The sequence below is a fragment of the Triplophysa dalaica genome, chromosome 14 (genome assembly GCF_015846415.1).
Source record: "Triplophysa dalaica isolate WHDGS20190420 chromosome 14, ASM1584641v1, whole genome shotgun sequence".
In the NCBI taxonomy this organism is placed as follows: domain Eukaryota; kingdom Metazoa; phylum Chordata; class Actinopteri; order Cypriniformes; family Nemacheilidae; genus Triplophysa; species Triplophysa dalaica.
In genome coordinates, this window is record NC_079555.1 from 8545398 (window position 1) to 8561775 (window position 16378).

General features: G+C 37.4%; 1 protein-coding gene across 1 annotated transcript in view; it reads left to right on the top strand.

Moving 5' to 3' along the window:
* necab2 (N-terminal EF-hand calcium binding protein 2) overlaps positions 1 to 16378 on the top strand; it is a 66955-nt gene that overhangs the window by 19324 nt on the left and 31253 nt on the right. The window contains exons 3-5 of the mRNA XM_056765925.1: positions 2594 to 2702; positions 7352 to 7377; positions 8197 to 8294. Of these exons, the coding sequence (XP_056621903.1) occupies positions 2594 to 2702; positions 7352 to 7377; positions 8197 to 8294 (233 nt within the window). The remainder of the gene's footprint in view (positions 1 to 2593; positions 2703 to 7351; positions 7378 to 8196; positions 8295 to 16378) is intronic.

Genomic DNA, 16378 nt, shown 5'->3' on the forward strand with positions numbered 1-16378 from the left:
CGGTTACCATGGCAACATGTACCCCAGTTCTCCCCGAAATGCTTTACGAGCTGAGAGAAATAGGAGATTGGAGGAGACATCTGTTTGTAAGGAGGTGCTCAGATGTACAGAGGCTATTGGGTGTGAAAAGTGCTAATTGCTTCTCTTTCAGAGGAAGCAGAAAGTCCATGTCCATGTCTGATCCCTGCAGACTCCTGCCGTCACACACACATTAGCCAAACTTCACCTCTTGGTCCATTTCCACCCATAAAGCCCTAGTGAGCACAACTCTATCCATTTCTCAAGACAGGAAAAAAAGCCATTTGAGCTGCCTGTTTGACATTCTGAGGACCAAATGAGACTTTGTACTTTAAGTCCTACTTAAAGACAAGATTATCTTGAAAGGTAAAACCATTTATATCCATCAAGCAGCATTACAGTAGCCCACCTGCAGTTTCAGTAAGCACAGCCGTTTTGAGGTAATTGCACAACAGTATTGTGCTGTAGTATTTAGGTCTGCCAATCAATTCCAATGCGTTGAGAATCGAGAGTCGACTCCAAAGGTTGACTACTCTTTAAGAGCCTTCATAGGCACAAGCCTCGCCCCTTAGCTGATGTCATTGGTCACATTACATTACATTACAAATCACATTACTTTCTTGTCTTAAACAGTACAGACGTCTTTAAAAACTGATGGATGAAGTCTAGTGCTGTGAAATGACATAAAATATTCTGCATGCATAAAAGCAAGAGCTTTGTTGCACACACAATGCAGATATAATTACATTTATCCACACATTAAACCAATCATACAAGTACGTTTGTTTTTAAGGCGGACTGTGAACAGACAGTCTTCTCTTACTCTCTACCGATGAGCTCAGTATGTGCGTGAAGAGAATTACATGTATATAAAGCACAGTCTCGCAACATATTTACTTGGACGTCCGTTTAAAGCTGGACCCAACTTTTCAACACCTGTCTGCACTACTTGCATTTAACAGATATATTAATATGCACAGTATTCTTACATATTTACTATACAGTTTACTGATTATCGATTCGTCTATCTATATTCCTCGAGTATTTTTGTATGCACTGCGGATGGCTGAATAACTTGAAAAATAGTAGCAGCTAGTAAATACGATTATTTATGATATTATTAATGATACATTGAAATTGCAAGATCGACATATTTGGTTAAGGTTTTTGTATTAGAAACAATAAAGAATTAATAAATGTAAAAAGTGACAGCTAAGAAAATAGTATTGCATTAAAAATTTGTACCTTTTTTTTAATAACGTAAAAATCTGTAAAAATTGAGAAGGAATTGAAAACGGCAGGTGCAATTCAACTTTAAATGTCTGCGACAATATTTACAAATGCTATGAATATTTAAAATATACAATATTAATAGCTATTGTAAAATTTAAAACGATCAATAATCACGTTTTTAATATCACGGTTATTGATTACTGGTCTATTAGCCCTATATTGAATATGTAGAAATACATAATTCACAGTCAGAAATAAATAGGCTTTATTCTTCAAAAAAATACATTTGGATTGACAATTACTGGAGTGCGCATTTAAACATTTCACCCAATGTTACTTGGTTCCTATTACACATACATCACATCCGAACAAAATTATGGAAGTGCATGAGAAACTGTTGAAGTAAGCGTGTGATTCCTGAGCAAGCACTCCTTCTTGAGGATGCGAGTAGAAAAGTGGGTCAGTGCCTAATTAAGGGCTGGGTTCCCCGCACTCCCCAGCCTACTGCAGAGATGTGAGAAGACAGAGACACAGACTCGCTCCATATTGAAGCTGGGACGAATATCTGCTTTTGATTTGTGGAAACGTCTTTCCCATTTACCCTCTCAGCAACTAGGCTGGTTTAGTTGGCTTTATGTGTCTCTCTGGAGCGTGTGATTATGACAGAGAAATGATGAGAGCATTATGGAGGTACAGAAAGCAGAATCACTGCAATACCACAAGGGTGTGAATATATGGTGCATTTGGCATGGTGTTTATTGCAGAGTGGTTTGCTGTATGCTTGTGTCTACATTATGTGTTGGAGGTGTACTGGATGTCAAACTGAATTGACAAGCGGTTCTTGTTTCCTTTAAAAGCTTTTTGGTTATTGAAACTAATGCAGTCGTTTCTTTGGATCCAGTGATAGGCTGCACTTACTTTCTTATTGTATATCTGCCTCGCTTGTCCAATAAACACAAGGCTACTTTCAAGGGCAAATCCAGGGTGATGAATATTTTATTTCTGACAGCTCTGAGTACATCTGAGACTCCTGCACTGAGGCTCCCACCTTCTCTCGACCCCTCCCCGCGGAGAAGGAAGACGATGCCATACCCTCTACTTGTTACTCTTTTATTTCCCAAAAATTGCTTTTAAATACTCCAGACTGCACACGTTTACAAATCGTCAGTGTTTATGAAACTTGTATTTGAATTTTGATATGGCATCATAAATACTGATTCAGTAGTACTGCACCGGTATTGCTGGTAGCATTGACAGCGTGTTTGTTCTGTCTATTAAGATGTAGTTCCATCAATATCTACGTTTCCTGTGCCGTTAAATTCTCATCTGTTTCCTCCTGCAGACGACGGAAAGCTTTCCCTCGACGAGTTCCAGGCGTTCTTCTCCGATGGGACTCTAAATGAAGAGGAGCTGGAGAAACTGTTTCACACCATTGACTCCGATAACACCAGGTGATTACAGGCACAGTGCTGGAAACACGTCCAGTGACTAGACTTCAGACCTGGTTTAAAAGCAACATGGTGTCGTTTTAAACCTTTGACTCGTAGTTTGATTATCATACCGTTTCAGATGTGCTTTGCAGCAAATACTGTTTACAGTATACAGGAACAACAAGAGGGATAGTTATTCATCCAGAAGGGAAATACCAGCGCTTTCCAGGCAGTTATAAGTTTGAAGTTTTCATGAAGTTTGATTACAGTCTGTACGTTAAGCAGTTTAAGCTGAATTAATTGCATCCCCACTGAAATTCCCATGTTGCCGGCCCACTTTGAGTGCAAGGCTGTGGAAGATGCAGCAGGCTGCCACAATCTGGCACATTTTTCAGCATCACTTCATCACTGCAGTATAGACGCCTGTATCAGTTCTTTGAAACGCCCAGAGTGTGCTCAATTACACAGAGTGTCTGGATATGTGCCCGGTTATAGCGCTGTTCTCCATCATTTGATCATCATCTGATGATTTACCGCTGCCAAGATCAGTAGAAATAGTACTAGAATTAGCTTTCAAATAAAATCTGCCTTTTTCCACAGGCAGTAATAATGTGACGGTGCTTTCGATTGTGAATAAAGTGGAATCTATAGTAAGCCTCATTTACATACAGTAGAAAAGATGTGAACTGTTTGTACTGTCGGGATTTAAACAGGTTGCAGCAGTATTTTAGCATATTTTGAATTCATGCCTTAATGGACCAATTAGGATATTTTAGCGGCATCTAGTGGACAGTTTGCGAATCGCAACCAATGGCTCACTCCACCCGTCACTTTTAAAGCCCTACGATGGCTGCACAGAACGAAGTTGTCATCGCGTTTTCACAGGAGATAACGTATTTAAGGAACTAGCTCTATAAAACAGTTTGTCCATTTAGGGCATTTAGATGGTGAAATAGGCACTTATGTAACAGAAGTGTTTAGTGAATATACCTCAGAATGTCATTAAAAATCAATGAGATGATGACTTGCAGGCACTGTGATTAGGCTAAATGCTTTAAGTGGGATTTTTGTGTGGGGATTGGAGGGGTGGGTCATTTCTTATATTGCCTAGGGCACCAGGATCGTTAGATCTGGTGGGGGGGCACATTTCATTTGTGGGTAATGAGCAAAAAAAGATGAAAACAAAGAACCAGAGAATGAATTGGAATGGATCTTTTAGAAAATCATTATGTTTGCTTCTTGTGGGGCAGAATTGTGTTTTATTGTGTCTGTAAGCAGTGCTCGTATTGACTCATGTCTTTTCTTTTTATTTCATCGTTTTAGTTTTTACGTTTGGGGGTAAGTAATCAGTTTTTTGGTTTATATTTTTTTGGATGATTTTAAAACGTGCAGAACAAGGAGCATTCCATAATAACAACTCTTTCATCATCTGCTCACCGTCAGATTGTTTCAAACCATAAAAAAACTTTTGTTCAGCTAAACACAAAGGAAGATATTTGGAAGAATGTCAGTAACCAAAGAGATCTCATCCCCCACTGACTCCCATAGTATTTTTCCCTACTATGGCAGTAAATGGGGGTGAGATCTGTTTGGTTACTGGCATTCTTCCAAATATCTTCCTTTTTTACAGGGGTTTGGAACAACCCTGAGGGTGAGTAAATGATGACAGAATTTTCTTTTTTGGATGAGCTGACCCCATATAATGTACACAGTCAGCCAGTTGTTATCACAGAATAAACCTCAACACGGCGATCAGGATCACGTATCACTCTGAAGGGTTTTGTTTTGCGATTACAACAGTCTGGCTGTACATTATCCCACTAATAACAAATCTACTTACCACATAAGTAAAGTATTGGACATGAAATATTGATTTGAAATATTTTATTAGCTCATTTGTAACCAAATGCTGGAAGTGGCAGAAATTCACTGGGGGATTCTAGTCGGGACATTTTTAAACCATATATGTAGAAAATGACTCTTTAATTATGTATGAAATGTGCATAGTATTTAGAGGTTTAGTGCATAAGCATAAAATTCACTCCCGCATTCCTCCCATTTTTAGCCCTGTAACAAATGCAGACCTTCCGAAAGGAATAGCTACTCATTTCCTAATAATTTAGAGGCAAGAGATAAAGTTCAAACAAGACAAATATCTATTTTGGTTTAATCGTTTGTCAATACAATCTTTTATGTTATGAATAGGAATATTTTTATATTTTTATATTAAACTGTACTGGTCCAGATGACTCAATGTATCCGGATGACCATGTATCATTAGCTTGAAGAGATTGTTTTTGAGTAAAATCATTTCTTAGCTTACAACTTCTTGAATCAATTTCTATTAGATTTTGTATCTATTTTTGTCTCTACCACCATTTTATAACTATATAGGGCGAACTATAATGCCTTATGGAAGGTTCTGTGTGTAAGACCAAATGCGTCAACTGTAGGCTTTACTTTAGTCTACATCTGCCTCATACACAGCTGTCTGCTGGCAGATTTTCTCTCTGACTCTTTCTTTGTCTCACACTCCCTATCTCTCAGTGTTAGTGTGTGTGAGAGAGAGACAGCTAGTCTCTAGAGGCAGTGCAGCTCCGATGTGTGCATTGTCTTTAATCACATTTGAGAATGAATTATGTAAAAAAGGAGGAGAAGTCCGCTGCTTCTAGGACATGCTTCTGGTCCAACGCAGGATTCTTTCTAAATAATGAACCACCAGAGTCCATAAGATTCAATTCAATTCAATTCAATTCAAGTTTATTTATATAGCGCTTTTCACAATGTGTATTGTTTCAAAGCAGCTTTACAGGGGCAAACAGGAAAAACAGAAAAGTTAAAACACAGCACAGTGCATGGTATTTATACAACGAGTAAGTTCATTCTAATAAATAACATCTTATTTCTAAATAAATAAATAAATGAATGAATGCAGTCTCCCGGTGAGCAGGCCAACATAAGACCTGGTGCAGAGAGGAGGATGGCGATGAGAACTGCATGATGGGAAGGGGGAGGGGTGGAAAAGACACTGGGGTGAGGGGGAGACTGAAGAGGATGAAAATTACACCGTAAAATATAAATTTTTTGTTTTAAAACTTGTGTTTGGGTTTCAATGTAACGTGCATCGTTTCGTTTTTTGACTCGTTTTATTTTTTACTTCAGTACTCATCCATCATAATACTTGGACAGGATATTATCACAATTATTAAGCTTATCTAGCAGACTGCTAGTGAGTTTGAAGAGCCCACTAACAAAGAGAGAGACTCATGACATTCACATATTATTAAACACTATGTCCTGTGAGGTGTTTATATATTGTACTCTCTGTGAGACATACACGACTCAATGCCACTGAATGGCTTGTTTGTGATGCTCTGCACCTGTAAATGTCATGTATATATTTTTCATGATATTCTTAATGCTTCCCTTTGCCGAGTGCACCTGTATTTGAACACATGAGGAAGAATTGTAAAGATTTAAAGGTGAAATGTGCATGAGATGTTTATAGAACTGAATCCTGGTAACAGTTTAAAGCTCGTGTTCCACTTGTCCATTTGCTCACCCTCCTATATTCTCTGTTATATCCGGGCACTGACATCAGGAATTGATCATTGTTTGAAGCAACATACAGTAGTCCTGTATATTTTACTCTTAACACATAGACACTATCACGTCTGTCTTTTGTTATCCTACTCAAAACCACAATATAATACTTTATTTAACATTTACTCTTTGTGAAAATCCCCTCCCAATTTAAGCCAGCGGAAAATATTCATGTGCCCCTATGCAAAGAGATTAAGCAAACGTCTTTCACAAATTTGACTTGTGACAAAATGTTAAGAATTATGTGGTATAAGTTCATTTCAATTAAATTTAACCTTTTTTGAGTATTTACACACAAAACAAAACTATACACAAAACCATCAGCCATTCTTATTCTGTAGCTGAAATATATAGTTATTTATGTCCAGTGTGTATTTTTTTGTAGAATCTATTGACAGAAATGAAATGTTATATATATAACGATGTCTACACAGGTGTATAAAGATTTTACATAATGAAGCACAATGTTTTTATTAACTTAGAATGAGCTATTTTTATCTCTACACACCGTGGATTCCCTTGCATGGTGTTCACTAAGTTGTTTCTACAGTAGCCCTGAACACTAAAACATGACGCCATCATAGTCCTGTGTCAGCAGCCATATTACTTCGAAAGCTAGGGGTGAGAGGTGGAGTTAGCCATTGGTTGCAGTTCACCATCCCACAGCTAGATGCCGCTAAAATTTCCAAATTGCACCATTAAATAGTTTGATTTATATTAAACAACTGCCCTTCATAAGTCATATGATTATTTTACACTTCAGTACATCAGAGTCCTCTCTTCATTCAACCTTTCCATTCATCAACTCAGATCAGTGTTATATGTCCTTAATTTTTGATCAAGCAGGTAACTGTAACCTTGAGTTTCAGAGATGCTTTATTCGGTTTTATGTTGAGATCAACGTGAATAAAGTTTAGGTTTTGTGAACTTCTACATGCCCATTGGTGCCGTGTGGCAGCAGTGATGTGTGATTTGTGCATGCTGGGATTTTCCCCTGGTTTCTTACCGCTTTCTTTTTCTGCCTCTTTTGTTCTGTCTCTCGCTGCCCATTTCCTGTGATGTGTTAGTAATGTTGATACCAAGGAATTGTGCGGTAAGTATCACAACTGAATGTCTTTTAGATTGGAAAATTTCTTTGATTTGCATGGATATTGTTTTATATTTAGTGATCAACCAATATCGATCAGGCTATTTGGATATTTATTTCAACATTATCAGTCAGTAATGTATCTGAATGATCGCTGGCTATTCCATCAAACAAAAATGTGCTCATTTTTTGTAAGCAGCTATTAAATCTCAGTACGTCATTAATTCTGTCGTGCTGTTGGTATCGACAATATATTGTCCATCAGCTACACTGCTAGATATCTGTAGTAGCCTACCTTCAGCTATTAAAGAAAAATATATCCGTTGACTGCTAGTCATATTGCCATGGCTACATCTTAATCCTACAGGTCAGGGCGACTTATGTGAATGTACTACATTGATTTATTGTATTTTGCTTAACCCCAGCTCATTTCTGTTAAGCTTTTCTTTGTTGTTTTGGATTTATTATATTAGCCCTGGTCTGTGGAGAATAAGCCAAAGTGTGGTTTTAAAATGCCTACCATGTCTGGGCCCAGTTGCATAAACTTAGCCGCTAAATTAAGACTTAGTCTCAGTAGTCTCAGTGACTTGCAATAATTTATCAATCTTTCTTTTCATATTTCAAGTAGCCCAATCTACCTTTTTATGTAACTGATTTAAAGAAGTTATTTCCAGTCTTGAAGTAAAAAAGTATGACTAAATTCTGAGACTAGTCTAAGCAGTTTATGCAACCGACCCCAGATTGTGCCTGCTGTGTCTCATTGTTTGTAAGTTTGTGGGAGATGTTTAATACGGTATTCTTTCACCTCTCCCCTCTGTTAATAAGATTACTTTGCCAACCACATGGGGGAATATGAAGGTGTCCTGGCCTCTTTGGAGACACTCAACCTGGCAATTCTCAAAGCCATGGACTTCACCAAGAAGGTTAGTGCACCAAACATGTATTAAACTGTGTTTCTGTTTGAACATAAGTGTACCCAGAGGAAACTTTAATTGCTCAGTACATTCTCAGAGACTTTTCAGTATGGAAAGCATGGTCCAGATTGTTTGTTGCTTGGAGAATGGCGTGAAAAACTTTGAGACACATAAGATTCCGAGAATCTTTCTCAGGAAATATCTGAGATGTGACCAATCTTTCTATAAACATCTTTTAAAGTTGTCTTTAGATAACCATCTAACTATTCACATCTTTTCAGATGCATTAATTACAAAACATTACAATTACATGTTTTCTGCTATAAACTTTGCTAGATTACATTCGCTTGGTGAATAGTAAATCAGAGCTTGCACTCAATGTGTTGGTGCTATTAGAAGTCTAAAAACAGAAAGCCATTATCTATAAGTATCCTACTTAAATCCCTCCTCAGAAATTGATGTAGTTTTAGACAGTGTGTGTGTGTGTGTGCATGCATGTGTGTACGTGTGCTGTGTTTGTGAAAGAAAGCACACACGTAGATGTCTCTCCTTCTTATCTAATTATAACCTCTCGTTTTAAAGCTTGGCATGCATCTTCTGTTTGTTGTTTTCATCATTAGCAAGCTGGTGCTCGGTTAGACAACACTGCAGATTATTGAGCTGTAGCCATCACAAATTTAAGCCGCTCTGTGTCACTGTCCTTCTGTTTGTAAATGAGTATGTACTGTAATCTAATTTATAGAACCGACTACCAAAGCTTTCCTTATTTCATCTGTTTGTCTTGTGTCATTCTGCGAGTGTTTCCTTCCTCCTGCCTGTATTTCACAGGCCTGCTGGAGAATGTAATTGATGTTACTGAGGTCCTTACTATTACTGCATGTAAGCGTTCTTAAATATCTGGCTGGGCTGTAGTTGTAAAATATCTGGTCCAATATAAACTTGAGTTTACCCGTTAAAAATGTATGGCCCGTTTACAGGTCAGTGTTTGTTTTGTCTGTGAAGCTTCCAGGGTCCGAGACAATCTTATCGACATACACTTCTATTTAAATGCAGCTTGTTGTAAGGAAATAGACCCATGTGATTCATTTCCGACCACCATTACACCCGCATTAATGTCTCGACATTATTAGTGTATAATTGGCTTATATCTCTTTTTCCAGTTTCTTCTCTTCATCCTTTATCCCTGCACCTCTGAGATTCTTCTATATATATTGTTCTCTTGCAACCGCAGCAATGTTCTGCTTGTGATTCTGCATCTTCATACAATGAATGTAGCTCAGAGTGTAATGTATCATTCAAAGACATTATTAGACTGTGAACTTCTATGGAATAGAGCTTGAATATTGAAAAAATGACAAATGAGAGTGAGGACATTTTATAGGCATTGCACAGGTTTATTCTGTGCTTTTTAAAGAAGAAAAACAAACATCATACACTGGCTTGCTCCAAGCCGTGGTTGGGTAAAATATGGACAAAACCCAAATTATCTTCTTAATTACCCTAGTTAATATTCATATAAGAGTGTAAGGACCGCAACTATACCAACAAAGTAATAGAGTTAGAAATGTTAATTTCAAAAGACTAATATACAGAGATAGCATTACGTCACAGATTTATGCTGTTCGTTTGCTCTCACTAGAGCAAAATTATAAACTATATTAGTAATAGCAATTTTAGCAATAGCAAATTACATTGATGTGTTGAACTGGGTTTATGTATGTGTGCTGGTATTTACAGAATTTCAGGTGTTGATAAATAGGGTATTAAAAATACCATTAGATCAGTATATAAACAATAGAAATCGATGGAAAGTCCCCTTAATGGTACTAAAACAAGTGTGTGATTGTGTGTGTGTGTGTGTGTGTGTATGTGTGTGCGTTCGCGCGCACGTGTGTGCGTAAGTAAATACAGCTGAGGAAAACAAAAATTCAAGTTCTTTTATCATTACGAAAAATTATCATTTTTGTTTCATTTTGTGAGCTACTAACAATATTTCACCCAAATTTCTATTTTTTAAACACATTGCAGTAATATTTGTAGCTTACATGTATTTAGGAAAATACATATTTTTATGAGATTTTAGCTCAACTCTTTCACATTGCTGCTGGATGACTTTATGTAACTCCTGATTTTTTATTTTGTTTTATGGGATGCAGTAGTGGCATTGTGATAAATACCGAACACCAGAATCACGCAACAAAGTGTTAGCGTAACAGCAACTGTCATCCAATATAAAGCATAGCACCACAAGCCTTTCTTGCGCTGTTAATGTAACCTTTCTGCACAATGTATTGGCACTGAAAATCATTGAAACTTGCTGACAGGTTAGTATGTTAGAGATCTAGGATGATTCGCATTTGAAAGCCCCTGGACTATTGACATTTTTTCCAGAGTTGTTTGTAATATAGCCAAGCCTGAAACAGACAAACTCAGCCCTCGCCGGAAAATGGTCCTCGTTTTTTCACTCTCTCCATCACAGCTGTTTCTCTAAAGATTCAACCCATTCCTCAGGCTCAACATCATGAGAGAGTCTGATGCCTGTCTGAGAGTTAATAATCAAATAGCCGAGGCTAAAACCAAAGAGATTTTTGCCACAGGCGCTGGCGATAAGTGTTTCTCTCCCTTTATGCCTCTCCATCACTCACCATCTAGTCCTCTGTTCTCAATAGAAGGTTAAAGGCTGCTGCTAATTATTAATGTAAATGTGTTATTTTCATTTTGCCCATGAAATATTCATGTTCTCACACACCAGGCATCAATTTGCACTGGAGCTTATGTGCATTTTTAGAGGTGTGATTATGTGTAGGGGGACACACATCTGTTATGACACCGGTCAAATTGAATAATTCATTTGCATCCAAAACTGTCATGTGTCATAACAAATTGAGATTTTACAGTATGTAGGCCTAACACATCACTTCTTTGTTGCATTAGATATGAGCTAATTGTAGTCAAAACATTAAAGGTAACATTAAAGTAGCCTTTTCAATAAATAGGAAGTTTGTCGCGGTATTTCCTTTGTGATTGATTTCTTTTCTCTGCTTTGCTAATTCTCTCCGCTTCAAACGCATCGAGCAAACAAGCTCAAGACTGGAGCACTAGTGTCAACACGGAGAGCATTTCTCTTCTTCTCCGTCAACCTGTCAGAACAAAAGAGCAAAGTGGCAAGACCAGAGCCACAGTTCATGAAAAAAAACATCTTCCGCCGTCAACAGACCGTAGTATCCGTACGCACAACTGATTTGTCGTTCTCAGGCGAATCATCTTGACATTTTACCCGCTTGCTTTTTGTCCTCTGCGTGCTATGAAGTGAGAAAAACAAGTGCAGTATACTGTCAGTGTTCAATGTGATATTTGCAAGGAAGTCTTCAAAAACACAGATCACTGATAGCCCATCATGTGTAAAGGACTGGCAGATGGTCTATGTTACAGTGTGTTTCTACTGTATCTCTGAAAGAATATTCACAATAGTGTTTATGCTAAAAAAAAAATCACAGGAATGTTTACTCTCAAATTCTTTTAAGCTACACGTCTTCTCAAAATTAGCGCAAAGCAACATTGAAGTCCAAAACAACTCAAATTTTGTAGAACAATACTTGTCAGAATTGATAAAGATGGGGGATATATATAAACACCATCTTTTTTTATTCAAACACACAAGGGCCATCATCACCCCTGCCATGGCACCGCTAAAGTTTAATACTTCTGCAACATCGTTTTAATTGGTCATTTAGCAATTGGAAGTGGCTAAAGCAGAATGCCACCGCGGGGAGATGATAGAAACAAGAGAAAACCAAGAATTCATTAAACACATTTCATTTTCCTTTGCCTGTCCTGCACAAACCATTTTAATGAGCTAGTCTCATTAGTTACTTCTTAGTGCAGATGCTTGAACTGTACCCAGACATTTCTAACGCTGTGCTTCTTGTTAAGACTTAAAATAAAGAACGCTTAGAGAATTCACTCCATTTCGTTTTTGTTCTGTTTGGGGCAAAGATTCAGTTTTAACTGTGAAAAATGATACAATGGAGTTTCATTTAAAGCGTTGCATCTTTCTTTTCTTTAACTTTTTTCCTCACATCAGTCTGTCTAGTTTCTCTATGAGCAGCTCTTTGTCTTTTATCACGTTCAAGCTCACTTTGCGCGATGTTGCGCTGTATGGGTGTTTTCTCGTGCATTGAAGTGTGAGAAGAAAACGCCGTTGTCGTAGGTGTAGATGTTGTTTAAAATGGAAATGCAGAAATTCATCTGGATTCCGAGCTGGGAACTGTCGCCTTTTGAACAGGTTGGCTGTGCAGCGCTCCCCGAAGCCTTTGTTTGATGCCGGGGTTGATATTAATGAGGCTGTCACATGGCAAACAGTAATTATGCATACAGGAAGGGATTTTTGACAGAGTGGGCTGGGAGCTATTTTACACAAGTTTACCTCAATCGGCAGAGATCAACTGAAGTAGATGGAGGGATGTAGCACACAGTTTTAGGACTAATATATTGTTACCTGTCAGTTTAAATTCACTGTATACTAAGCAGCTGCTTTGACACTTTCATCAGCTGATGTATGAGAGCTTTCAGAAGTTTAAAAAAATCCCATTTATTTTCTTCATATACAATGTGATTTTTAAAGGGATAGTTCACCCAAAATCTAAAATTGTACATACAATAGAAATAAATGGGGTCCAATGTTGTTTGGTTACCAACATTCTTCAAAAAAGAAGAAAGAAAGTCATACAGATTGGTAATAAATCTAGGGTAATGTATTTGTAAGTAACTCTACAAGAAAGAGAGCTTTGTAACTTATTGAGTTAAATGTGGAAAATAGCAGCTTTATGAATAACAAATATTTATAAATTTGCGATGCCGATCAAAGGTTAGGGGTATTGACCATTGCCTCATTATGAGTATAGTGCCCACATTCTGTCTGTGCTTAGTCTCTCTCACTATTGCTCATTTGCTTCTGGTTCTACCGTGTCACCTCGGTTACCTAGTTTCCCTGGTAACCACTTATGACATTTGACGGTTATTTTGGAAAAAATCACATGGTGTCTGTGAAGACCGTGACATATTGCTGCTCTAAGATTGTTTAACAGATGCTCAATAATAAAACTTCAGGCAGTACTGCAAAATTCAGTCATTAAATAACATTTTAGACAATTATATACAGAATAAATGGATTATCAAAACAAATAATCGTAGACATACTTTTCCATATGATAAACCAACAAATACGTGTTACATGAAATGAAAGTAACATTTTGTTTTTTTGAGATATTTTTTTTAAATTCCTTATTACTGTAAGAACTGAATTAGTGCTATACAGTAATGTAACATAACATAGCCTAGTTGCTTTTCATAAAGCTGATGATCAGTTTTGCTACAGAAGATAAATTATAAAACCTACAGACAATGTAAAGTGTCAAAGATAGAGAGTATAAACTAGACATGCTTTCCAGAACATAAATCTGAGATTATATTCAGATGCATTTACTCAGTTTCTGGGTGTACATTTTACTACGCTGCATTATGCTCAGATGTAATTTAATAAAAGGGTCATTGGAATTTTGTTGCTGATTAGGTTACAGAAGGCTTCACTATGCTTTGATTTTAACCGGACTGGCCGGTTAAAGGATCTTAATGCTTACTGCTGGACAAAGTATATAAGACTGTTCATATTCAATAACAATTCATTTTTAACTTCCTCTCTTTTACCCACTAAAGCACAAGTTCATGTTAGATGAATATGTATGAGTTCCAAAGCATGTGCATGTTCTAATGTTTGCAATAATGTTTCCTTGAGCTGGCTCAGTCCTAATGAACCTGGCTCCGTGTCTCAAGCTGCCGTATGTTCGGAAGTGTTTTTTGAAAGTTTTGTATTTGTATTTGTGTACATTTGTATTGAATTGTTTAATTGATATTGTTTAATAGTTATAACAGTTGGGTTTGTAAATGTTTAAAGAAACAAAGGAAGGATGTTAGATTGACATTCATGAAGTCTTTCCTATATCTTCACCCTGACAAAAATTCTGTTTTTTTACATGATCTCTGTGAATATACTTACAATTGCATCTTATTTTAACACTTAATTTAAAAATGTGAGAATTAGTTTGTCTTACACAGTTGGCGATTGATCTTTAAACTATTAATCTAACAAGATTTCCGTAACCCCTCTTGTTGCCATGGCCATGAGTTAGTTTAATTTGAATTCATTTAAAACGATACCTTAAAATAAAAAGCATGTCCTTAATATTCTGCTTGTTGAGCCCATATCTTCAATTTCGGTCCAAATTCTAAGCTTGTTAATTGCAACTTAAAATTGCAAGGAAAAGTTCAACCAAAAAAAATGTCTTCATTTACTCGCCCTCGGGTTTCAAATCTGTATGCATTTTTTTGTTCTTATTAACACAGAGAAAGATAATTTGAAGAATGCTTGTAAGCAAACATTTCTTGGCCACGATTGACTACCATAGTAGAAAAAATTGCTGTATACATGTCTTTGTTCTTATGAACAAAACAGAAGATATTTAAGAATGTAGGAAAGAAAACATTTATGGGGCGCTTTTGACTACAATTGGATTTTTCCTATGGTGGTCAATGGTGCCCGATAACTGTTTGGTTAAGCATTCTCCCAAATATTGTTCTCTGTGTTCATCAGAACACATAACTTATACAGATTTGAAAGCAAATGAAGACAGAATTGTATTTTTGAGTGAACTGTCCCTTTAAACAGAACTCAGGTATGTTTCAATATATCCATTCTTATAAGGTGGAAAGTGGTAATTTCACAGGCATGCAGAGCTCTGGGCATCACATCTCTGAGCTACCAGCGTGTGAAACGCATCTAGCAGTCCACACGCTCCAGTGCAGCACAGTCGGAGCTGAGGGCTGCCACTGCGCTTGTCTTCTCTTGTTCATTAAACTGCTGAGGCTTATACTGTAAATCTCTCTGCTCCTGCATTTTTATGATGAACTGCTGTCCGCGGCCAGAGCCGTTCGTCTCCGGATGCGTTTTATAGCTCGTTGCGATGACGTTTAAACTGTGAACTTGATCGCATGAATCTTGCACAGCTTTTCATTAAGCTTCATTGCTGGTGAAATTCACCGCGTGTGAATAATGGTGTCAGTGAGATATGCTGACCCTTACCTAACCCTGAAGACCTTATTTATTATCTTTGTGTGGTTCTTGCCTTTTTAATGGAACATTTCGCCCTTAAATGTTAATTGTAATGAATTATAGATGTTTTACAGACTTTCTCATAGCATTACTTTCTTTTAAGAAACACAGAGAAAGTAGTCTTCGGTGTCTTTTGATCTCATGCATTGTGTGGATGAAGAAGAAAAGCTGAAAGAAAGTCTGATGACACTTTGTTTTTGAACAGATTGTAAATTCTTGCCTCATCACCATCATGGCTCATGGAAGTGAGCACAAAAGCAGCTGGAGCACCTGATTTCCTGACTGCTGTCTCAATCAATGATTTGCGAAACTCTCCTGCCGTGGCACAGATATATGGACCCATGTTTGCTCATCATCTAAACTAAAGGCTGTCACTGTTATAGAGTCCTGTCTTTGTGAGGATAATTCCCAGCGTCAAGATGCCTGATTAAAATTGCCTGGAAACTCAACGAGAGGTGATTATAATTAGAGCCCCTGTTCATGTTTGTTGCTGGTGACTACAACATTGTTCTCAGAAAAGCCTCCCACTGCCTGTGGGGTGTGAAAAAAGATTTGCACTTGAAAATCACTCGGTTTGTTTTGTGCTCTCTGAGGTAAACTACAATTAACTTTCTTTATTTGAGTCCCCTTAGTCGACCACAAGCCTGCTATGAAACCCAACCTCGAGATGCCCTCAGGATTCCAAATGTCAAACTAATAAAGGTCAAACCCACCGAGCATTTGATTGACATGTATTTAGCGATCTGGTTTAATAAGGTTTGCTTAGCGGAGGGATTGAGACTATAGATCTATTGTCTGGCGCTTTCTCTTAAGTAATTTCTTCCACATGAGAGACGAAGGCAATAAAGATTATTGTAAGGTGCCTTTGCACGTTCAGCGTATGTTCTTTTCATTGCTGAATCTGCCAGCACGACTAAATCAACTT